This window comes from Heptranchias perlo, chromosome 7, assembly GCF_035084215.1.
Source record: "Heptranchias perlo isolate sHepPer1 chromosome 7, sHepPer1.hap1, whole genome shotgun sequence".
Lineage (NCBI taxonomy): Eukaryota > Metazoa > Chordata > Chondrichthyes > Hexanchiformes > Hexanchidae > Heptranchias > Heptranchias perlo.
Window position 1 is genome coordinate 34,021,157 of NC_090331.1, and position 26,215 is coordinate 34,047,371.

The 26,215-nt window shown below is 42.3% G+C and overlaps 1 protein-coding gene across 1 annotated transcript in view; it reads left to right on the forward strand.

The window, feature by feature from the left end:
- The window catches only part of LOC137323598 (inactive dipeptidyl peptidase 10-like), a 685,713-nt gene that overhangs the window by 620,830 nt on the left and 38,668 nt on the right, over positions 1-26,215 (forward strand). Inside the window, exons 14-16 of the mRNA XM_067987272.1 lie at positions 4,091-4,182; positions 8,891-8,938; positions 14,744-14,865. Coding sequence (XP_067843373.1) covers positions 4,091-4,182; positions 8,891-8,938; positions 14,744-14,865 — 262 coding nt within the window. The remainder of the gene's footprint in view (positions 1-4,090; positions 4,183-8,890; positions 8,939-14,743; positions 14,866-26,215) is intronic.

Genomic DNA, 26,215 nt, shown 5'->3' on the forward strand with positions numbered 1-26,215 from the left:
AGAGTTGGCCGTAAGGAGGGGCACCCTATATCCTCGGGGGCAAGAGGCCCTCCAGACATATGCTCTGGAGGCAGTGGGGGGCGAAGTCAAAACCAGGCGCATAGCACTATGAACATGGGTGCAGTGCAGGAAGAAGTTCAATGCTTTGACATGAGTGGTCAAGGTGAGTGAGGTCAACTATCAAGTGGCATCTCCTACCAACTGCACCACTAACCGTATCCACTGCTCCACGCATTGCACCACCAATCACCCACCTACCAACAAACTCTTTCAATCGGTACTCAACTCTTCCAATCAGATGGTTCCTTTCACCCTCATACATTACCACTGTTGCAAGCCGCACACACACTGGCAACTATTCAACCGTGACAGGCACTTCACCCAAACATCCTGCAGGACACTCACTGACACACATCCCGCTTTCTTGCAGGAGAAAGTGGTGCATAACAGAGGCAGCAAGTGGCAGTGGCTCCATGGAACATGAACCTGCTGTCCTCTCTCAGGATGACAGCATTCCTGTCCCACCCCTGCCACTCTGCCAGTGCCCTTGCTGTTGCCTGTCAGCTAGCCAGCCCACTCCCAGTAGAGTATTGAAACTTTATTGTAGGAAGATAGGAACAGGAGTTTGAGCCTATTGCGCAATTCAGTGAGATTGTGGTTGATCTGTGACCTAACCCCATATGCCAGCCTTAGCCCCATATCCCTTAGTACCTTTGGTGAACAAAAGTCTATCAATCTCCGATTTAAAGTTAATAATTGAGCGAGCATCAACTGCCATTTGCAGAAGAGCGTTCCAAACTTCTACCATCCTTTGCATGTAGAAGCATTTCCAAACTTCACTCCTGCAAGTCGTGGCTCTAATTTTTAGGCTATGTCCCCTAATCCTTGTATTCAAGTGTAGGAGACCTCCAGAAACAGGTACAAATGCATCAATAGCCAGAAGCAATAATCCAGCAAAGAACCTGTAACTCCTGCATGATCCCTTTAAATAGCGCTGGTGGGGGATCCTCCATGCTGATTACGACCTGTTCAGCTATGCGAGGTTAAGACAGTGCGTTGGCTGGAGCGTTGAGTTCCAAAATTGCATACATCCCTTTAAACCAGCGTTGCACACTGATCTACCGCATATCCTCCCTACTTTACATGCTGCCAGCATTCGTTATCTGCATGGGTGCAAATGCCTTTACCAAAATGGCGTTCAGTGCTCGTCACGCTAGAAGTGTGCGTGCACATTCCAGATGTCATTTTAGGTCCTTAGGAGACCGCGTAGCGCCTACAAAACAAGCGCTATGTGGCCCAATTTTTAGCCCTAAGTGTTTGTCCTTTGTTATTGGCATAATTTTACTGCATTAAAGATGTTAAAATGTTATTACTTAGCATAGTTCAGTGGTTACTGTGCTGAAATATTCAACTCCTGACTCAGAATATAGGAATGTGCAGAACTGGAAAAGATCACTGCAATGTATTTGGCCGATTCCAGTGAGAAAATCTGTGTTTAATTCCTGACGTGAATTTGGCTTCTCCAGAGATCAGCTTCACCAGTCTCTGTCACATTATCTCTGGGACGGAGGCGAACAGTGGCTGAAAAGTGAGGGGTCATTTTCCAACTGCTCACAGGTAAATCCTAGCAGACCAGCCAATTGACGGTGCCCGTGAAGATATTTCACACAGTATTGATGTAAGGCTAATGGACCCATAGCTACTTGGGTTTGACTTGTTCCCCTTTTAAAATATAGGTACTACTTTTGCTAAATCACAATCCTGCAGAACCTCTTTGGTACACAATGAATCTTTCATTACTGCAGCCAATGCCCTGCAAATTTCCTGCCTAGTTTTTAGCATCCTCAAATGTATGCCATCTAGCCAAGAGAATCTGTTATTCTTCTCCACACTGATTTCAAAAGACCCAATCGTATTCATATTACCACAATACATCGGGATAATAACCATTCAGTAATTCAACTATTTCCCCTTTTAATTTTAATTATTCCACCAATTTTATATTTTAAAGATTCAACTTTCAGGTTGCCCAGCTGAAGTGGGTAAAGATTTCCCTTCAAGTATAGTCTGAGTGGGAATGTCAGTTAACATTAGAATGTGAATTTAGGTCCCCTAGACAAAAGTAGAAGATTCTTAGGGCTTTACGTATACTTTGGGCACCAAGAATTACATTCTCTTTTTTTAATTTCACCCACTCCCTGATTGCTATCATAAGTAGTAAAGGGCACAGTCATGAGCTGCAAGATGAAACTAGTTCAAGAATTAAGTCCTGTTGCAAGATTCATGATGTTTCTCTTTTTTAACTATGGTTAATCCTTGGAAGTGACTATTATATTGAACACAAGTTCTAACTTTAATTTAAAAGATCACTTTGAATTGTATCAGACCTTTCCTGCTTGAACTCTCGCAATACTGGGATTTCCCTGAACTCCTCAAATAGTTTTGCACAGCACTTAATGATTATTACCTAAAACAATTTTTAAAAACTTGCAATCATGCATCATCATTCCTGCACAATATCATCTCAGAATTTATCACTTCTGAAATTAATATTTATCATTAGTTCATGGTCTTGTATAAAAGATTTATAGCTGGATCTGAGTATAGTACATCATCCACAATCTTGTACATGGCTACAATTTTTAATATAAAAATAGTCTTGTCTTCCTTGGAGTCACTGAACCTTAACTACAATTTGTTTCAAATCACACGCAATAATATTTGCGTCTAGAACTATTGCTTTTTTTTTAAATGTCCAAAAATTAGGTTTATCAAGTCTCAATCTAAAGAGTAGATTTGACAATTACGTGCTCTACTGTTGCAATTTAGGCTGTAGTTTTATTAAACTTCCAGTCTGATATCAATAGTTCTATATTGCAAAGTGCAGCTGGCAAGGGCCCATTAGATTGTGGGTTCCTGTGACTGTAAATCACACTGGTCCCAGCAGGAAAGAGTTGTGCACATGCGCATAAGCATGCATTGACCCATTTAAGTCACTTCTGGTTTAAATATCTCTAGTCTTACTGTATATATTGTATATTTTATAGGAAATTATAGCAAAAAATAAATACTACTTAATGTAGCATCATTAAGAATCTTAACACATCTTTGTCCTCTTTGGAAGTGTGTGGGGCAAATTTTCATCCTCACCATCTAAATGAAAATTGAGTGGGTTCTACAACGGGCAGGCGATTCACCCCACCAGATTACCACCCAGGTGATGAAGATGAAAATTTACCCTTATATTTACTGTGTGTGTGTGTGTGTGTGTGTGTAGGGGACATTTTAACTTTTATCACTGGGTGAAAAAATGGGCCATAGCACATTGGCCGCCAGTTTTACACCCTCCTGGTTTTCTTTTCCATTGTGTGTGTGTGTGTGTGTGTGTGTACGCACACAAGTGTAAAATATGTACATACACATGCATATTGACAGAAGTCATTTCACTCGGGCCCTTGGAAGCTATTAGAATTCATAATTTTCACTTCTTCCAAAATCTGAATTTGAATCCAGCCTAGATGGAATAAATGTTTGTGCCATTTTGTCTGCTAAAAGCTTGAGTGAAATGTTTGACAAGTTTGGATTCACATCACAAATCTACCTTCAAATGGAACACAAGTGGCAATATTGCTTAGATAGACCATCAGACAGTATGAGGAATTGAAAATTCACATTCATGCAAGTGTCTAAATCTTGGGTTTAGGCACTTTATCAGCATAATGGAGGAAAATGTTTGCCTTACATCTGTACCTGATTTGAACTTGATATATTGCTGTCACTGAGATGCAAAGAGAAAAAAAAAGTCTTAGAAATATGTTTCCTCACTTTAATAAGCAGAACTACAAAAGAAAATAAACTAAAAGTGAAGTGTTTATGTTATCTTCAGCATTATTAGGGGATAGAATATTGTAAAGCAGTCATCCTATTTGGTAGAGCAATGCATTTTACTATTAAGTTAAAGTTTGTTTTCCTTTCAATGCTGCAGTGTCTAAAGTAGCAGTGATTAGCCTGCTATACTGATATATCTGGGGTGCTGTGCTCTCCCAAGCATGGTCTTTGCATTATTAATGTCTCCATTTGAAATTTGCAGCCTAAAAATGAACTGAGCAGCGTGCGACACCTGACATCAGGAAACTGGGAAGTCACCCGAATCCTTGGATATGACGAAGTCCATCAGAAGATGTGAGTCCATTCTGCACTGTCAAAGTTTAGTCTCTTTAAATAATGACATCAGTTATAATAAACAATTATAAATGAGTTAGCCCTGTCATCTTCATTTTAATAGTAAGATGAAACAAGCCAACTATGCATTCCTTAAATAACGCAGTTTTTCACGTTGAATTTTCACCAAGCTAAATGCAGCATTGATCAAAGCCGCAGCATTGATCAAAGCCTCATCATGTTCTGAACTGTTTCAGAATATAGTTATATTGTCCTGTATGTGCTTTTTTGCACAATATTCAGATGAAAGAACTGGGATTACCTTTCTATTGAATAGTCACATGGCCTCTGTCATTTACATTCTATTTAACCATTTTGTTATAGGACTAGTTTCAAATTCTAGCCTAGACTCAATTGAAACTGAAAATAACGATATTTTTAAATGCATTTTAATATCACAGTCTTATCCATAAAGGATATGTTCTCTGCCTCAGTTCTGAACAAAATGGTTAGTGATAAGACAGTCATGTTAACATTTAAACTACCTCCCTAAAAGACTATTAAAATGTTAGTTGTGGGAACCTAGCCTACGCTTACACCCTTAAATCAATCCCATCCCTGCTTGTGAGATTTTCAAAATGGAGCCAAATCTTTCTGGATGTCGCATAAACTAATAGAAAGTATTAAAATGCTCTTCACCCTGATATAACTCTCTCTTGAATTACATGCAGTTAAAACCCAAGCTTAGAACTTTCCAGGGAGGCTGTTTTAGGGCATATCTGGGATAGCGCAGAACTTCTGCCCCACCCCCATGGATACACACCGACCTTTTGCGAATCCCGGGTTTAGGGAGTCTTAATATATTGGAGGTGAGTATCATAGTAGGTACAGCACAGGAGGAGGCCATTCGGCACATCATGCCTGTGCTGGCTCTTTGAAAGAGCTATCCAATTAGTCCTATTCCCCTACTCTTTCCCCATAGCCCTGTAAACTTTTTGCCTTCAAGTATTTATCCCATTCACTTTTGAAAGTTCCTATTGAATCTGCTTCCATCACACTTTCAAGCAGTGCATTCCAGATCATTACAACTCGCTGCATGAAAAAATGTTTCTTCATGTTGCCTCTGGTTCTTTTGCCGATCACCTTAAATCTGTGTCCCCTGATTACCAACCCTTCTGCCACTGGAAACAGTTTCTCCTTATTTACTCTATCAAAACCATTCATGATCTTGAACACCTCCATCAAATCTCCCATTAACCTTCTCTGTTCTAAGGAGAACGACCCCAGCTTCTTCAATCTCTCCACACAGCTTTTTTTTTTATTCGTTCACGGGATGTGGGCGTCGCTGGCGAGGCCAGCATTTATTGCCCATCCCTAATTGCCCTCGAGAAGGTGGTGGTGAGCCGCCTTCTTGAACCGCTGCAGTCCGTGTGGTGACGGTTCTCCCACAGTGCTGTTAGGAAGGGAGTTCCAGGATTTTGACCCAGCGACAATGAAGGAACGGCGATATATTTCCAAGTCGGGATGGTGTGTGACTTGGAGGGGAACGTGCAGGTGGTGTTGTTCCCATGTGCCTGCTGCTCTTGTCCTTCTAGGTGGTAGAGGTCGCGGGTTTGGAAGGTGCTGTCGAAGAAGCCTTGGCGAGTTGCTGCAGTGCATCCTGTGGATGGTACACACTGCAGCCACAGTGCGCCGGTGGTGAAGGGAGTGAATGTTTAGTGTGGTGGATGGGGTGCCAATCAAGCGGGCTGCTTTATCTTGGATGGTGTCGAGCTTCTTGAGTGTTGTTGGAGCTGCACTCATCCAAGCAAGTGGAAAATTGCCCAGGTATGTCCTGTCCCTCATCCCTGGTACCATTCTAGTAAATTTCCTCTGCACCCTCTCTAAGGCCTTGACATCCTTCCTAAAATGTGGTGCCCAGAATTAAACACAATACTCCAGCTAAGGCCTAGCAAGTGATTTATAAAGGTCCAGCATAACTTCCTTGCTTTTGAATTCTATGCCTCTATTAATAAAGCCAGGATCCCATATGCTTTTTTAACAGCCTTCTCAATGTATCCTGCCACTTTCAAAGATTTGTGCACATACACCCCCAGGTGTCTCTGTTCCTGCACCCCCTTTAAAATTGTACCTTTTAGTTTATATTGCCTCTCCTGAGTCTTCCTACCAAAGTGTATTACTTCACACTTCTCTGCATTAAATTTCATCTGCCATGTGTCTGCCCATTTCATCAGTCTGTCTATGTCCTCCCGAAGTCTTTTACTATCCTCACATTGTTTATTACATTTCCGAGTTTCATGTCATCTACAAACTTTGAAATTATACCCTTTATATCTAAGTCCAGGTCATTAATATATATCAAAGAGAGCAGTGGTCCTAATACTGACCCCTGGGGAACACCACTGTATACTTCCCTCCAGTCCGAAAAACAACCGTTCACCACTACTCTCTGCTTTCTTTCCCTTAGCCAATTTTGTATCCATGCTGCCACTGTCCCTTTAATCCCATGGGCTTTAATTTTGCTGACAAGTCTATTATGCACCATATTCAACACAAATGAAGCATTTGCCTCAGTTTTGGGGAGGGAGTGATTTCACTGCAGAACCTTACCAACCAAAGATTCTTTAAAAATTTAAAACTGACTAGGTTTTGAATTTCCTGCTATCTCTGTGGTAATCAACTGGCCCTGGCAAGCAAATACACCTGCTTTATGCAGTTCATTGCAGTGGGGGCAAATGAGGAGAAAATGGCAGGAACCTGAACAGAGGAATCATCCTACCAGTGCTGCATCTTTTAGTGTTGCTTCCACGGAAAGGAACTGACACAAAAAACGCCCACCCCCAATTCTGGCAGAAATTTCAATCTAGAACAAAGGGGCAGAGACTCGGAGTAACCGAGACCCCTCCTCATACTCCATCTCCACCCACCCAGATTAACTGAATTTGGTAGCCCTAAAAAGTAGGAATATCGGGGTCGTATAACTACATGATTAATGTAAATTGTAAGTACATGTTTACTGGCCACATGATTGGTAAACAATATCGCAAGTTTATCATTATTTTTAACAGTGAGAAATTAAGTTATTCGCTGCTTTTAATATGTATCTCCTCTCCCTTTATGTGTTGAAATGCAAATATACATTACGAATGAGTGTAGTGTGCAATGAAAGACAATATTGTTATGAATAAATTTTATAAATTCAAAATCTTATCTTCACTCTTAATTTTCCCTATTAATTTTGTAGTCCTCGATCTAATGCAAATTCAAAGTCAAACACGTGACCATTGGGATGTTGAATCATATTAGCAGCTTATTTTTGATTTTGCTTTTAGTATTAAACATAGATTACAAAATCTAGTAACAAACAATCAAATAGTTCTGATAAAGATGAAAAAAGTGAACTGTGGGTGATAAAAACCTGAAAGAAAAATTATACATATCAGAGATACACCGCAGGTTTCCCAGCACCTTTTACAGCAGATTTAATAGTACTAAAGAATGTAGATGACTAATACATTTTCGATCATTGTTATTCACAGGGTTATTTCAATAGTGTAGCCAGTCGAGTTCTCACTCCGTGTCTGAGTGTTCACTGGTTTGAATCCCAGAGCAGGGGACATAATAGGATGAAAATGGCAAGAAACCAACAAAAATGTACAGTGCAGTCCCACAGTACATTGTAGCTGGCTTCAAATTTCCCCATCGCCTCCATCACTGCTGTTATGTGATAGGCTCACAAGAAGCTAGGCTGCATTTGAGTGTTTGTCACCCCAGAGTTGAACTGCTTTGCCTCAGCTCCATGTAGCTGCCACAGCAAGAACTGATGACCAACCAATGAAGCCAGAAGCCTTCAAGTGGTTAACTGTGCTGGGACTGAAACCTGTGAACACTGGTCAGATAGCAAGAAACTGACTGATTGCACTATTGCAGTGACACAGGTTGAGTTCCTCCATTCTGCTGAACTTTTGATCCCACCAGTGAGTAGATATTAGTGTTTCCTCAAAGAAGGAAGGAGATGTGGAGGAGTGGTTGCCCATCTCCTAACAGCCAGATTGAAATAGCATTTGGCGGAGGCTGGGACCAGGTCACCTGACTGCCCTTTCTGTCACAGTGGGTGCATGGCCCAGTGAAACCAGACCAAAGAAGCAGAAAATCTTGTTTAAAAGGAGAGGTGCACTGTTGGAGGTGCCGTTTATCGGATGAGACGTTAAACCGAAGTTCCATCTGCCCGCTCAGTTGGGCATAAAAGAACAATGGGACTACTCAAAGAAGAGCTGGGGAGTTCTTCCAGTATCCTGGCCAGCATTTATCCCTCCACCAGCACTACTGAAACAGTTTAATTGGTTAGGTATCTCAATGCTGTTTGTGGGACCTTGCTGTACGCAAATTGGCTGCCACGTTTCCCTATATTACAATAGTGACCACATTTCGAAAGTAATTCGTTGGTTGTGAAACCCTTTGAGACGTCCTGAGATAATGAAAGCGGCTATATAAATGCAAACTCTTCTTTCTTTATAAGAGATAAAATATGTAACTTAGGAAGACTTAATCATTAAAATAATTTTAAATTGGCCCACTATAGGCAACTCAAAATATTATCATTTGCCACAAAACATTGTTACATTAACCAAATCTACATATAACTGCTCAAAGATTCTAGTTCCCATAAATGTGATTTTTAATTTGAGAATGTCACCTAATGGTTTGCTGATCTAATCTCATTTGTTAGATATTTTCTGAGTACAGAAGATTCTCCAAGAGGAAGACACTTGTACAGGTAAGCAGAATCAGGTCAAAACATACCTGTTTAAAAATAAAATTGCTCCCTAACTCTGAGCTGTGATTAATTGAGTATGAAGGGATGTCAGTTTCAACTGGAGCAAAAAGTCTGTGAGCTCATTGAGATTTTTTTTATTCGTTCATGGGATGTGGGCATCGCTGGCGAGGCCGGCATTTATTGCCCATCCCTAATTGCCTTTGAGAAGGTGGTGGTGAGCCGCCTTCTTGAACCGCTGCAGTCCTTGTGGTGACGGTTCTCCCACAGTGCTGTTAGGAAGGGAGTTCCAGGATTTTGACCCAGCGACGATGAAGGAACGGCGATATATTTCCAAGTCGGGATGGTGTGTGACTTGGAGGGGAACGTGCAGGTGGTGTGTTTCCCATGTACCTGCTGCTCTTGTCCTTCTAGGTGGTAGAGGTCGCGGGTTTGGGAGGTGCTGTCGAAGAATCCTTGGCAAGTTGCTGCAATGCATCCTGTGGATGGTACACACTGCAGCCACTGGTGAAGGGAGTGAATGTTTAGGGTGGTGGATGGGGTGCCAATCAAGTTTCCCAATGAAATGCCAGCACTGTCTGGGCCCCAATTCTAATCAATGCGCAGTTGTCCTTATCTGATTCACCTCATTCATTTTTATAGTGGGACATACACTATCACCAATTTTGTTCTATCCAGTATTGATCAGAATTGAGCCATAGGCATTTTACTGCCTGCTCGTGTACACGTCAAAACAGACATGCAACAGTGTCAGTGTTTCATATTGATGTTTATTATTTTTCTTTTATAATCACAATTAGCATTAAAAGATCCAAAGAGATTTAGAGGTCCGTGTACACAGATCGCTCAGATCGCTAAAATGTAGTGGTCAGGTGCAAAAAAAGGTAATGGAATGTTAGCCTTTATAACTAATAGTCTAGAATATAATGGGGAGGAAGCTTTGCTACAGCTGTACAAAGCCCCGGTCAGACCACATCTGGAGTACTATGTACAGTTCTGGGAACCGCACCTTAGAAAGAATGTATTGGCCTTGGAAGGAGTGCAGCACAGATTCACCAGAATGTTACCAGGACTCCAAGGGTTAGATTATGAGGAGAGATTACATAAACTAGGCTTGTATTCCCTGGAATAAAGAAGATTAAGGAGTGATTTGATTGAGGTTTTTAGGATTTTGAAAGGAATTGATCAGGTAGATAGGGACAATTTTTTAATGCTGGTGGGGGAGTCTAGGACAAGGGGACGTAACCTTAAAATCAGACCCAGGCCATTCAGGAGAGAAGTTAGGAAACACTTCTTTAAGCAAAGAGTGGTAGAAGTGTGAAAATCTCTCCCATAAAAAGTAGTAGATGCTAGCTCAATTAATAATTTTAAATCTGAGATTGATAGATTTTTGCTAGCCAAGGGTATTAAGGGTTTTGGAGCCAAGGTGGGTAGATGGCGTTAGGATATAGATCAGCCATGATCTAATTGAATGACAGAACAGGCTCGAGGGGCTGAATGGCCTACTCTTGTTTCTATGTTGATGAGTAATTTTGATAGGAAGAAATGTGTTTTTCTTTTTCATCAGTGATATTTCCCAAACAGAAAAATCCAAGTTAAACATAGTACTTACCTACTGTGCTGAGAGTGTTGTTGTAAAGTTGGATTCATTGGTGAGGTGGCCTGAAATTGCACCTTACAAATACATTTAAATAAATAAAATAGGCAAGAGAATTTTGAATTGGGGAGGAAAGATGTTTTCCTGCAGGGATTTTTTATAATAAAGGAGGCAGATCCCCTATCTGTACACAGCCGGCAGGGTGGCCTGCACCTTTGCAGTCATCTGCCTTTTTCTTCCACCATTTTTCCAGGCCACTGGAGCCTTCACCACTTTGTCACATTTTCCATGTTTCCCTCCCTGCTATTCTGCTGTAACCATTGACTCATCCTCTGGATCTCGGATACTTCTCATCATTACATAGAATTACACAGATTGTACAGCAAAGAGATAGGCCATTCGGCCCAACTTGCCTATGCCTGTGTTTATACTCCACACGAGCCTCCTCCCTCCCTACTTCATCTAACCCTATCATCATATCCCCTATTCCTACCTCCCTCATGTGTTTATCCAACTGCACCTTAAATGCATCTATGCTAGTCGCCTCAATTACTTCTTGTGGTCGCATGTTCCGCACTTTAACCTCTCTGGGTAAAGAAGTTTCTCCTGAACTCCCTATTGGATTTATTAATGACTATCTTATATTTATGGCCCCTAGTTCTGGTTTCCCCCACAAGTGGAAATATTTTCTCTACATCTACCCTAACAAACCCTTTCATAATCTTAAAGACCTCTCCCAGGTAACCCCTCAGTCTTCTCTTTTCTAGAGCAAAGAGCCCCAGCCTGCTCAATCTTTCCTGATAGGTATAACCTCTCAGTTCTGGTGTCATCCTAGTAAATCTTTTTTGCACCTTCTCCAGTGCCTCGATATCCTTTTTATAATACGATGACCAGAACTGTTCAAATTACTCCAAGTGTGGTCTAACCAAGGTTTTATACAAGTTTAACATAACATCTCTGCTTTTCAATTGTATCCCTCTAGAAATGAACCCCAGTGCTTGGTTTGCTTTTTTTATGGCCTTATTAACCTGTGTCGCTACTTTTAGTGATTTGTGTATCTGTACCCCCAGATCCCTCTATCCCATTTAGACTCTTATTTTTCAAGCAGTATGTGGCCTCCTTATTCTTCCTACCAAAATGTAATACCTCACACTTATTTATATTGAAATTCAGTTGCCAATTACATGGTCGTTCTGCAAGTTTATTAATGTCTTCCTGTATTTTGTCGCAGTTCTCCTCAGTATTAACTACTTCCCCCAATTTGGTGTCATCTGCAAATTTTGAAATTGTGCTTACAATTCCCGAGTCCAAATCGTTTATATAAATGGTGAACAACAGTGGTCCCAGCCCTGATCCTTGTGGAATACCACTTCCCACCTTTTGCCAGTCTGAGTAACTACCTTTAACCCCTACTCTCTGTTTTCTGTTTTGTAGCCAGTTTGCTATCCATTCTGCTCCTGGTCTCCTGATTCCACACGCTCTGAGCTTAGTTATGTGTCTACTATGCGGTACCTTATCAAAGGCCTTTTGAAAATACAAATATATTGCATTTACTACATTACCCTTGTCTACCCTTTCTGTTACTTCTTCAAAGAACTCAATCAGGTTGCTCAAGCATGACCTTCCCTTTTGAATCCGTGCTGACTATTCTTTATTATATTTTTAGTTTCTAGATGTTTTTCTATTACATCTTTGAGTAAGGATTCCATTATCTTTCCTACCACCAATGTTAAGCTAATTAGTCTGTTGATCCCTGGATTGGTTCAATCTCCCTTTTTAAATATAGACATCACATTAGCTGTTCCCCAGCCCTCTGACACTATTCCCTTTTTTAATGATTTTTTATATATATGTAATAGTGCCTCTGCGATCTCTTCCCTAACTTCTTTTAATATGCGTGGACGCAATCCATCTGGACCAGGGGTTTTATCTTCTCTAAGTTTGATTAGTTTATCAATTATCTCCCCCTTTCTATCTTAAGTGTCCTTGTATCTTTTTTGATCTCTTCTTATAATGTCATGCCCACCATTTTAGTCTCCCTGGTAAATACTGAGGCAAAGTAATTATTTAATATTTCTGCCATTTCACTGTCATTACCTGTGAGTTTATCTTGTGTATCCCTTAATCACCATATCCTGATTTTTCTTTTGTTATTTATGTGTCTGTAGAATACTTTACTATTTATTTTTATATTCCTTGATAATTTAATTTTGTAGTTCCTCTTTGCCTTCCTAATTTTTTTTTAAAACTTCTTTCCTAACCTTTTCGTATTCCCTTTTGTCATCCTCTCCTTTGTTGTCTGTGTACGTAGTGCATGCTTTTTTCTTTAGTTTCAAATTTTGCCCTTATTTCTTTATTCATTCATGGTGTATCATTACTGGCTAGTTTGTTCTTGTTTTTAGTGGGATATATTTCTCCTGGACTCTTGATCACCATTTTAAATGTTTCCCACTGCTGTTCTATTTCTTTGTTTATCAGTAAATGTTTCCAGTTTATTTTCACTAGTTCCATTCTCATCCCCTGAAAATCAGCTTTTTTCTAATTTATTACTTTGGTCTTTGTCTTAATTTTGTCCTTCTCAATCTTTATCTTGAACCTTTTTATGTTGTGATCCCTATTGCCTGGATGTTCCCCTACGCTTACTTCTCTTACCTGTTCTGGTTCATTTCCCATTACTAGATCCCATTACTAGCAGTGCTTCCTCTCTTATTGTGCTTTTTACATACTGGGTAAGAAAGGGGTCCTGCACACATTGTTAAAAACTCCATTCCCTGTACCCTGTTACCTACCTCTTCTTGCCAGTTTATTTGGGGATAGTTAAAATCTCCCATGATTATTATTCCATGTCCTTTAAACATTTCACATATTTTCTTGCATATTTCTTCCTCCACCTCCTTTCCACTATTAGATGGTCTGTAGTATACCCCTATTAGCATGATCGATCCCTTATCTTTTATTTCAATCCATATGGATTCTGTTTCTATCCTTCTGTTACTTATGTCCCTTTTTTCTACTGCCATTATGGTATCTCTAATTAGTCCAGCTGCTCCACCCCTCCTTCTTCCTTCCCTGTCCTTTCTAATTATGTTATAACCTGCAATATTTAGTTGCCAGTCCTGTTCTTTATGTAGCATTGTTTCAGTTATTCCAACCACATCTGGTTCCTCACTATGGATTATTGCTTCCAGTTCCCCCGTTCTATTTTGGACACTGTGTACATTGCTGTACAGGCAGTTTAATTCATCTTTAATTGTTGTTCCTTTTACTTTTTTTTAAACTGTTCTTTTATACTTCTGTTTTATAACTGTATTTGTTCCTTGACTATTTATGTTATCTTTGTTCCTTACCCTGGTCTGACCTTTATACTCATCTCCTGTTTCATTTATCTTTAAACTTTTATTATTGCTACCAGATCCCTCCCCGCATCTGGCTAGTTTAAAGCCTTATGCACCGCCCTATTTATCCTTCCCGCTAGGACTCTGGTCCCATTCCGGTTTAGTTTGAGCCCGTGCCGGCGGTACAGCTCCTTCCTGCCCCAGTACTGGTGCCAGTGTCCATTAAATGGAACCCCTCCTTCCCACACCACTCTTTCATCCACATATTCACTTTTCTGATCTGCCTATCCCTATGTCAATTGGGACGTGGCTTGGGTAGTAGTCCTGAGATTACCACCTGTGAGGTCCTGCTTTTTAATTTAGTTCCTAGCTTCTGATATTCTCTTAGCAAGACCTTCTCCTTGTTCTTCCTTATATAATTGGTACCGACATGGACCACTACATTGCCTCCTTTTGTCACGCTGTTATCGCTTCTGTCATTTAATCATCTCCTGTCCTCCACCTAATCACAGACCATTCTTCTTTTTTCTCCCTGCCCCCTTTTCTCTGGCTCTGTTCCTCGTAATAAGCTGTTGATCTGTAACATCTCCCAGTTCTGACGAAAGGTGATCAACCTGAAACGTTAATCCTACCTTCCTCTCTCCACAGATGCCACCTGATGTTCTGAGTATTTCCAGCATTTTCTGTTGTTATTTCAGATTTCCAGCATCTGCAGTGTTTTGCTATTTGTTTTGGGGTAAAAATATGGTTCATTCCTCAGTGAAAACATGATGCATTTTCATTTTGGTTGCACTGGCATATCAGTAACAGCGCACTGGTAGAAAATTCTCTGTTCGGTGTTATAACCTGCTTCCTTGTGCTTGTTCTGTTTAACAGCGTACGCACTGTGGGATCATTTCACCGCCAGTGTCTTTCGTGCACGTTCCACAGGGATAACTGCACCTACTTCAGTGCCCACTTCAGCCCCAGTAACCAACACTTCATACTGCACTGTGAAGGTAGGCTGAATCATTTGAGAGATACAATAAGTAAATTGATTAGCTGTTCTTCCATAATTACAACTTCCTGCTGCTGTAAGCAGGGAAAGTCAGCTCTGTTTTATCCAGGGCAAATCTACCTGCTGCCGATCAAATGTAAGATCTCGTGTATTGATTTAACATTTGTGACTCGGACAATTCATGCATCTATTACACAGTTGCCAATTGCCCACTTTCTGTTGAAGTGATTAGCAATTCCAGACACCGATCACTTTGCTTGCGCCAGGCCGCTAAGGTCAGCTTTTAGTTCAGGGTTGGGGGCACTAAAATTACACACACCACCAAGGCACCACTGATGGTTCAGGTGAAGGAGAGGTGTGAGATTGTTTTACACAGGCGGATCAGGGATGATGGCAAGTATTTAACTATGGCTATAAATCCAAATGTGGAGGAAGATAAACACAATCAACTGCAGCAGAGTTCTTGAGGAACAGGATAGTGAAATCTTTGCAATTCCCACACAAGTTCAATTGAAATACTGCATGAGGATGCATAAAGTTTATATAATAGTTGTGTAATGTCATTAGGTGTTTATAAAGTTATGATATCCACTTACCTTTTTATATTAAAACCTACAAAGCAGGGTTTCTGCTTGCGTTTCTACATTCTATTCCGGTCATGTTTACCACAAGAATGACCATTTTAATCCTGTACTCTAGATTTAATGATCTATCCCACTTCAGTCTAAAATATCAAGGGATGGCTGGTGTTTTCATTCATAGAATGTAACACGATGACCAGTATATCAATCAATGCAAGAGGAAAAGTTTCAGGTTTAAGAGTATCATCGCACAAGATAGTGTAAAAGTCTCAGTCTGACTGGTATTTCCTGTTACCAAGGTGGGGACTGTGCTTCAGTGCTTAGGGCATCGTCTTCCCAAACAACTACTATTTTGCTATTTTTTCTTTTGTTTCTTACAGGGTATTGCTGTTTGCTCTTATGTTTGGTCTCCATGATTGTAAAATGGCCAAAAATGTGGAGGAACACAAGATTGAAGTGTACTATGATTCAACATTTGAAGCCATAATTAATTTATTCTGCAATGATTTTTTCTAGAATGGTGTATATAGTTAATAGATTATGTTTGGCTTCACATGCTGAATCACAGTACACTTCAAAATGTTGGAAAATACAACAAAGTGTCAAAATCAAAGGTACCTACAGAGACATTCCGCCAGACCCCCTGGAAATACATTTTTTACTATCAGAGCACACTTTCCCTTCCACAATTTCTAAATCCACCACTGCAAAAATTGCATTTGTGTGAACTTCAGTTTTTTTTCCTCTAATACAACTGATGAAATAATGGGTATAGCTGCACCTTTAGTCATGACAAGTTCATACCCCATTGCAACTGTTTCTTTTCATATGTCATACGTGAAACCTTTGGGTTTCATTTTGCACCCAAAAAAGCAATTGTGGAATGTGATCCCAAAATACTTATAAAAATCCTGAAACCCAATGTAATATAAAGACATTTAATTTACTCAGTTGTCTTGACCTTTATTCAGGGCTGTTTTTCAGCTGTAGGTTGTTTCTGAGGTTGTGTCGACTTTTTTGAAGCTGTTCATCAGCTTTTTGGAGTTTTGTAGGTTGTCATGTATGCTATTGAAAATAAAGTGTGAAGACTTCTGAAGCAGGAGATTAATCAGGGAAAAAGGGAAACTTGTTGAGATACATTTGCTCACCCCACTGTTCCTGCAATGAATGCAGGTTCAACTATTTTGTGACTTTACAGTCAACATGTAAACCTGGCAATCTATCAAAGTATATTACAAAAAATGGCAACATGTCAATATATTCATGTTTAGCTCAGAAATTATTACTTCAGTGTGCATCAGTGACTCCATGATATATACAGTATAGTCACATATATTACTGTCAAGTGATATCATGTCAATGAGGTTTGGGTGGAAGATTTTAAAGCACAACTGTTTCTAATCCTTACAAATAGTATAGACAATTGTGTGTTACAGTAATGTGTCTGTTCTGACTTGAATTAATGATATGATAAATAATTTGATCAGATTATTATACGGAATGCCTAGCTTTTAGATACTAAAGTTTAAATATGCTGCCATTTTCATAGAATCATAGAAAGGTTACAGCACGGAAGGAGGCCATTTGGCCCATCGAGTCCCCGCTGCTCTCTGCAAGAGTAATCCAGCTAGTCCCACTCCCCGCCCTATCCCCGTAGCCTGTAAATTTTTTATTTCCAAGAACTTATCCAGTTCCCTTTTGAAGGCCATGATTGAATCTGCCTCCACCACCCCCTCCAGATCATAACCACTCGCTGTGTAAAAAAGTTTTTCCTCATGTCACCTTTGGTTCTTTTGCCAATCACCTTAAATCTATGCCCTCTGGTTCTTGACCCTTCAGCCAATGGGAACAGTTTCTCTCTATCAACTCTGTCTAGACCCTTCATGATTTTGAATACCTCTATCAAATCTCCTCGCAAATCTTCTCTGTTCCAAGGAGAACAACCCCAGCTTCTCCAGTCTATCCACGTAACTAAAGTCCCTCATCCCTGGAATCCTAGTAAATCTATTCTGCACCCTCTCTAAGGCCTTTACATCTTTCCTAAAGTGTGTGCCCAGAACTGGACACAATACTCCAGTTGTGGCCGAACCAATGTTTCATAAAGGTTCATCATGACTTCCTTACTTTTGTACTCTATGCCTCTATTTATAAAGCCCAGGATCTCGTATGCTTCTTTAACCGCTTTCTCAACCTGCCTTGCCACCTTCAATGATTTGTGCACATATACCCCCAGATCTCTCTGTTCCTGTACCCCTTTTAGAATTGTGCCCTCTAGTTTATATTGCCTCTCCTTGTTCTTCCTACTGAAATGTATCACTTCACATTTTTCTGCATTAAATTTCGTCTGCCACGTGTCCGCCCATGCCACCAGCCTGTCCATATCCTCTTGAAGTCTATCACTATCCTCCTCACTGTTCACTACCCTTCCAAGTTTCATGTCATCTGCATCGGGTACGGTAGCATAGTGGTTATGTTACTGGGCTAGTAATCCAGAGGCCTGGACTAAAATCCAGAGTCATGAGTTCAAATCCCGCCACGGCAGCTGGTGAATTTAAATTCAATTAATTAAATAAAAATCTGGAATTAAAATACTAGTATCAGTAATGATGGCCATGAAACTACCGGATTGTCGTAAAAACCCATCTGGTTCACTAATGTCCTTTAGGGAAGGAAGCCTGCCGCCCTTACCCGGTCTGGCCTATTTGTGACTCCAGACCCACAGCAATGTGGTTGATTCTTAATTGCCCTCTGAAATGGCCCAGCAAGCCACTCAGTTGTAAAATCTCGCTACGAAAAGTCATAATAAGAATAAAACCGGACGGACCACCCGGCATCGGACCACCCGGCATCGGACCACTAGGCACCGGACACGACAACGGCAAAACACCAAGCCCAGTCGACCCTGCAAGGTCCTCCTTACGAACATCTGGGGACTTGTGCCAAAATTGGGAGAGCTGTCCCACAGACGAGTCAAGCAACAGCCTGACATAGCCATACTCACAGACTCTTCCATCACCATCCCTGGGTATGTCCTGTCCCACCGGCAGGACAGACCCACCAGAGGTGGCGGTACAGTGATATACAGTCAGGAGGGAGTGGCCCTGGGAGTCCTCAACATTGACTCTGGACTCCATGAAATCTCATGGCATCAGGCCAAAAATGGGCAAGGAAACCTCCTGCTGATTACCACCTACCGTCCTCCCTCACCTGATGAATCAGTCCTCCTCCATGTTGAACACCACTTGGAGGAAGCACTGAGGGTAGCAAGGGCACAAAATGTACTCTGGGTGGGGGACTTCAATGTCCATCACCAAGAGTGGCTCGGTAGCACCACTACTGACCGAGCTGGCCGAGTCCTGAAGGACATAGCTGCCAGACTGGGCCTGCGGCAGGTGGTGAGCGAACCAACACGAGGGAAAAACTTACTTGACCTCGTCCTCACCAATCTATCTGTCCATGACAGTATTGGTAGGAGTGACCACCGCACAGTCCTCGTGGAGATGAAATCCCGTCTTCGCACTGAGGACACCATCCAACGTGTTGTGTGGCACTACCACCGTGCTAAATGGGATAGATTCAGAACAGATCTAGCAGCTCTAAACTGGGCATCCATGAGGCGCTGTGGGCCATCAGCAGCAGCAGAATTGTATTCCAGCACAATCTGTAACCTCATGGCCCGGCATATTCCTCACTCTACCATTACCAACAAGCCAGGGGATCAACCCTGGTTCAATGAGGAGTGCAGAAGAGCATGCCAGGAGCAGCACCAGGCGTACCTAAAAATGAGGTGCCAACCTGGTGAATCTACAACTCAGGACTACATGCATGCTAAACAGCGGAAGCAACATGCTATAGACAGAGCTAAGCGATTCCACAACCAACGGATCAGATCAAAGCTCTGCAGTCCTGCCACATCCAGTCGTGAATGGTGGTGGACAATTAAACAACTAACGGGAGGAGGAGGCTCTGCAAACATCCCCATCCTCAATGATGGCGGAGTCCAGCACGTGAGTGCAAAAGACAAAGCTGAAGCGTTTGCAACCATCTTCAGCCAGAAGTGCCGAGTGGATAATCCATCTCAGCCTCCTCCCGATATCCCCACCATCACAGAAGCCAGTCTTCGGCCAATTCGATTCACTCCACGTGATATCAAGAAACGGCTGAGTGCACTGGATACAGCAAAGGCTATGGGCCCCGACAACATCCCAGCTGTAGTACTGAAGACTTGTGCTCCAGAACTAGCTGCGCCTCTAGCCAAGCTGTTCCAGTACAGCTACAACACTGGCATCCACCCGACAATGTGGAAAATTGCCCAGGTATGTCCTGTCCACAAAAAGCAGGACAAATCCAATCCGGCCAATTACCGCCCCATCAGTCTACTCTCAATCATCAGCAAAGTGATGGAAGGTGTCGTCGACAGTGCTATCAAGCGGCACTTACTCACCAATAACCTGCTCACCGATTCTCAGTTTGGGTTCCGCCAGGACCACTCGGCTCCAGACATCATTACAGCCTTGGTCCAAACATGGACAAAAGAGCTGAATTCCAGAGGTGAGGTGAGAGTGACTGCCCTTGACATCAAGGCAGCATTTGACCGAGTGTGGCACCAAGGAGCCCTAGTAAAATTGAAGTCAATGGGAATCAGGGGGAAAACTCTCCAGTGGCTGGAGTCATACCTAGCACAAAGGAAGATGGTAGTGGTTGTTGGAGGCCAATCATCTCAGCCCCAGGGCATTGCTGCAGGAGTTCCTCAGGGCAGTGTCCTAGGCCCAACCATCTTCAGCTGCTTCATCAATGACCTTCCCTCCATCATAAGGTCAGAAATGGGGATGTTCGCTGATGACTGCACAGTGTTCAGTTCCATTCGCAACCCCTCAGATAATGAAGCAGTCCGAGCCTGCATGCAGCAAGACCTGGACAACATCCAGGCTTGGGCTCATAAGTGGCAAGTAACATTCGCGCCAGATAAGTGCCAGGCAATGACCATCTCCAACAAGAGAGAGTCTAACCACCTCCCCTTGACATTCAACGGCATTACCATCGCCGAATCCCCCACCATCAACATCCTGGGGGTCACCATTGACCAGAAACTTAACTGGACCAGCCATATAAATACTGTGGCTACGAGAGCAGGTCAGAGGCTGGGTATTCTGCGGCGAGTGACTCACCTCCTGACTCCCCAAAGCCTTTCCACCATCTACAAGGCACAAGTCAGGAGTGTGATGGAATACTCTCCACTTGCCTGGATGAGTGCAGCTCCAACAACACTCAAGAAGCTCGACACCATCCAAGATAAAGCAGCCCGCTTGATTGGCACCCCATCCACCACCCTAAACATTCACTCCCTTCACCACCGGCGCACTGTGGCTGCAGTGTGTACCATCCACAGGATGCACTGCAGCAACTCGCCAAGGCTTCTTCGACAGCACCTCCCAAACCCGCAACCTCTACCACCTAGAAGGACAAGGGCAGCAGGCGCATGGGAACAACACCACCTGCACGTTCCCCTCCAAGTCACACACCATCCCGACTTGGAAATATATCGCCGTTCCTTCATTGTCGCTGGGTCAAAATCCTGGAACTCCCTTCCTAACAGCACTGTGGGAGAACCGTCACCACATGGACTGCAGCGGTTCAAGAAGGCGGCTCACCACCACCTTCTCGAGGGCAATTCGGGATGGGCAATAAATGCCGGCCTCGCCAGCGACGCCCACATCCCGTGAACGAATAAAAAAATAAAAAAAAATTTGAAATTTTGCCCTGTACACCTAAGTCCAAGTCATTAATATGTATTAAGAAAAGCAGTGGTCCCAGCACGGACCCCTGGTGAACACCACTGTACACCTCCCTCCAGTCCAAAAAACAACTGTTCACCACTACACTCTGTTTCCTGTCACTTAGCCAATTCTGTATCCATGTTGCTACTGCCCCCTTTATTCCCTGGGCTTCAATCTTGATGACAAACCTACCATGCGGTACTTTATCAAATGCCTTTTGAAAGTCCATATACACCACATCAACTGCATTGCCCTCATTTACCCTCTCTGTTACCTCGTCAAAAAACTCGATCAGGTTTGCCTTTAACAAATCCGTTCTGGCTTTCCCTAATCAATCCCCATTTTAATCCATGGTGGAAGATTTTCACTGTGTGCTTTGTGCAACTTCTTTATAAACAGGCTCATGATTTTGTTATGCACAGTGACAGAAGAAATCTTCCCTATCCTACCTTTGCACCCTATTATTATTGTTAAAATGTTCACTGATTAAAAGGGAAAAGGGCTTGTCTGAATGAGTTCTCTGGATTTTTAAATTATTTAATGGTTGTTTATGCAAGTCCTAGAAGATGCTGGAATATTGTATCATATAAATTGTGCTTTACTGTTCAATAATGTTAACCAGGAATAATTTAGATTGCTTCAGAGAGAAGCTATTTCCTGATGATAGCGATTGAAATTCTGCATTTTCCCTGTCAACTGCAAACATTTATGAGTAAGATTATGCTTTTAAGATTAAGATTAAGAGCATTGCATGTCTTGTACCTTTCAAAAACGTCTTCCTTCACTGTTCAGTAAAAACAGAAAAGCAATACTTTATAACATTTGTAAAAATTAGTAAAAATCTCCCCATATATTCAAATAATTGAAAGGTGGTGTTCTCGCCCCAAAAATGAGACACTCCAATTCCAAGACGAATCTTGCTTGATGGAAGTACAAATTGGAGAATTGAGCTCGGAGTTCAGTGTGCCTGATTTGCTGAGACCATGATTTTCCAATCTGTGCTCCCATCAAGTGTGACACTGAGCTGGGGGGCAAAATTTTGTAGTTTCAGAGCTAACATTTTCAGCGATCTTGTTGGTAACTGTAATCAAACCAGCTGGATATCATCATATTCACATTACAATAAAAAACTGTTGGTTTGGCAGAATTAAAGGGGATACATAAGCCTACCAGGTGTTGTTATATTACAAGTTCAGACAGATCTGGTTTAGCTCTCAAACCCATCTGAAATCACACCCCTATTGCTTTTTATTGGAATTATTCCAAACACCCCTTAACGGTGATGATATGGAGTGGTCTGACAATGAGGAGGAGGCATAACCTGGTGGAGCTCTGTTGAGGCAAAAAGATTGATTTTTTTTAAAGACACCCATAGAAGTTTATAAAATAGTAGAGCACTTTAAAACAAAAATATTTCATAGCTTTTTCTTCCCCTTCAAGCAATGCTTTCTGAGTCATTTTATAATGCCTGTTTGTCTACACAAATCAATACCTAATAGGGTAGATTTACTGAATGACTACAATGCACAGTAAAATTTGTTTAAGCTGTAACTTGATGTATATTAGTGATCAGATTCCAAATCAGGTAAGCCAGCAGCAGTTCTCTGAGACAAAGGTTTTCTGTATGAAATAGAAGAGAATCTGAGGCCTTGGTCATCGGTCACTGACTTGCTCTAAAAGCCTGTTTACCCTATAGGGTAAATTCATCAGACTGCACTCCAGCACAGACCCGCGTCAGATGGGAGTTCAGGTCACAGATAAGGCCATAACACTATAGTGCTGGTTCTCCGATCTGTGCTCTGTTTTGTGAAGCTCTACACTGGAAGTGCAGTCTCACTGAACTTACCCATATAACTGCAGATTATAAGTGGTTTGCCTTGGTGGTTTGAATCACCTCCCCCTTACACAGTTCTAGACGACGGGAATTACGGTGAACAGAACTGACTCACGGACAAGTTTTTCAGACTCAATCGTACAGTGTTTATTAAGGTTAACACATACCACCGTCTTCAATATATCAAAAAAAAACGGTGGCGTAAGACAATACAGTACACTACGTCACTACCCGGAGTAGAATATACACTATACCCCACCCACTAAACCCCCCTATGGCTTGGTTGGGAACACACAACACCCCTTCACACAATACCGGTGGTCTTAAGGATGTGGACTTGGACAATGCTCACCCCGATTGTCCCTTGACTTTCTCGCTGCTTCCCCTTGTAGAAAACGTGTCTCCTGATTCCGTACCGCCGCGCAGTATTCAAGTCTCAGTTTGAGGTTCGTCCAAACAGTTGAAGAGCAAGGCTCTGCTTCTTGTGATGGTTTCTTCTCTCCGCCCCAGACGGAGTGCTCGGTTTTTGTTGTGAAGATGAGGACAAGCGAAGACGAGAGCAGGCGAGGAAGCAAGAGAGCGAAAAGTCCCAAAACTGCCTACTCTTATACCCCCCAAAGTTCCAAACTTCTTCGCGCCAAAAAAATGAAACGTTCCTTTTCCTGCGGTGCTGTTTTTGCAGCCTGCTGTTTTTGTGTAGTCAGTAATCTTACAATGATGTCCTTTTGCTTCCAACCCGTCTGGGATTTTGATAGCCCTCCTTTGTTTGGTTTCCCGCTCTTCGGGGTTACCTCATCTAGGCAATGATGTGGAGATGCCGGTGATGGACTGGGGTGGACAAATGTAAGGAGTCACACAACACCAGGTTATAGTCCAACAGCTTTATTTGAAATCACAAGCTTTCGGAGCTTTGCTCCTTCGTCAGGTGAAGTGAAGAGATGCATATAGGCACAGCATATATAGTCAGAGAACAATGCCTGGTGATTACAGATAATCTTTCTAACTGCCCTTGATCGCACCTCGGCAGAGAGATAATCACAGCAATCAAAGGAGTGAATGGTGTTCAAACAGGTTAGTCAGGGAAACATTACATCCAAGAATACTGAGGTGGGGTCACAAGGGGTCAGATGTAGCAGATACTGGGGTTTGTATTGAGAACAGATAACTTTTTTTTGCTGGAAATCGCAGCAGGTCCGGCCGCAATCGCCAGGCAGGAGGGTTCCCTCCCAGTCGGGGAACACTTCAGCAGTCAAGGACATTCAGCCTCCGATTTTCGGGTAAGCGTTATCCAAGGCGGCCTTCGAGACACACGACAACGCAAAATTGTCGAGCAGAAATTGATAGCCAAGTTCCGCACCCATGAGGACGGCCTCAACCGGGATCTTGGGTTCATGTCACGCTACATGTAACCCCACCTGACGTAGAGTCATCCAGACTCAAGTCGTAGTTGGCTTGTTCTCCACACACAGATGCGGCCGGACCTGCTGCGATTTCCAGCAAAAAAAAGTTATCTGTTCTCAATACAAACCCCAGCATCTGCTACATTTGACCCCTTGTGACCCCACCTCAGTATTCTTGGATGTAGTGTTTCCCTGAACACCATTCACTCCTTTGATTGCTGTGATTATCTCTCTGCCGAGGTGTGATAAAGGGCAGTTAGAAAGATTATCTGTAATCACCAGGCATTGTTCTCTGACTATATATGCTGTGCCAATATGCATCTCTTCACTTCACCTGATGAAGGAGCAAAGCTCCGAAAGCTTGTGATTTCAAATAAAGCAGTTGGACTATAACCTGGTGTTGTGCGACTCCTTACATCTAGGCAATGGTGGTAATGGCTGATAGTGGGTTTCACTTCGCACCCAGTCCTGGGTTAAGTGGTTTAACATTGATTAACAATGATGTCTCCATCTCCTGCCAATTACCGTATGCATTGCTCTTCCTGGCTCATTGTGTTCCCAGAGAAACTCTGTCCGCTCAGACATTTCCCTTAATTGGCTTAGGGGTCTGGTCGGAATCCCTTGTCCATTACACACACCTGGGCCACACCCACTTTTCAAATGGGCTGCTGTTTCTTTCAGCAGAAAAATCTTAAAACACAAAAGTCCACAAAATGTCTGTTTGTAAATCCCTGGGGCCTGCGACGATGCTTACAAGATTTTTTTTCTTTTATGAATTTATAGATGCTGCAACTTAGCATTGTATGTATGGTCACTCCTGTGGGGGGGAAAACTACCTCCTGTTCTGCTTGGCTTCTGATTTTAGCTATGTCACTGTGGGAGGTGGAAATTGGAATCTAAGCACTTCACCAAAGGAATGGAGGGAAAACTAGAGTGGGAGTTGGATACTGCTGTAAGATGTCTCCTCATGGCCACTTCAGACATATTCAGAAACCAGATAAAACAGAAGAACAAATTAGCTGGTCAATACCCTCAATAAAATTCTGCATATTCACTAGGAGAGGGAGGTACTATAATGCCTTCCAGTGAATGAAGTGACTACAAACCTTAGGGAAATCATATTCCATTCCATTCCTGCTATCTAAGTGAGACTGAACTATTAATTGGGCAACCCTCAAAAGTGAGAGAAACAATTTCAATTTACCTATAAGCTTATGTGGAGCATAAACGCCAGCATAGACTAGTTGGGACAAATGGCTATTTCAGTGCTGTAGACTCCATGGGTGTGATTTTAGGAGGCAAATATGGGTGCATTGGGGTTCCGAAAATCACGTAAATCCTGTTCGGGTTCAGAAGCCGGCTCCAACCCGCCAGTTTCCGAGTTTCCCAGGGACCCACCTGTGTGCTCACGGGCGACCCGAAACCGGAAGTCCCGCCAGCAATTAAAGCCAGCGGGATGACAGTTAAAGAGCCAAATGTACCTCATTGAGGTACTTAAGGCACTTTACCTGTGACAGAGTAAGTGATCAGAAAGATTTTTAACTTACCTGGACGGCTTGCCCACCACCTCTGATTCACGCCTGGTGAAACCAGACATGAAGGGAGAAAGAAACTAAATAAAAAAAACATGCAATGAAGTGAAAACACTAAATGCACCTACTTTTGAAACCTGTTCCGATGTCCGATGTCTCCCGCTCCAATGTGCCCCTCTTCATCCTCCCGATCTCGCCCTCCCGTTCTTCCCCTCTCCTCCCCCCTG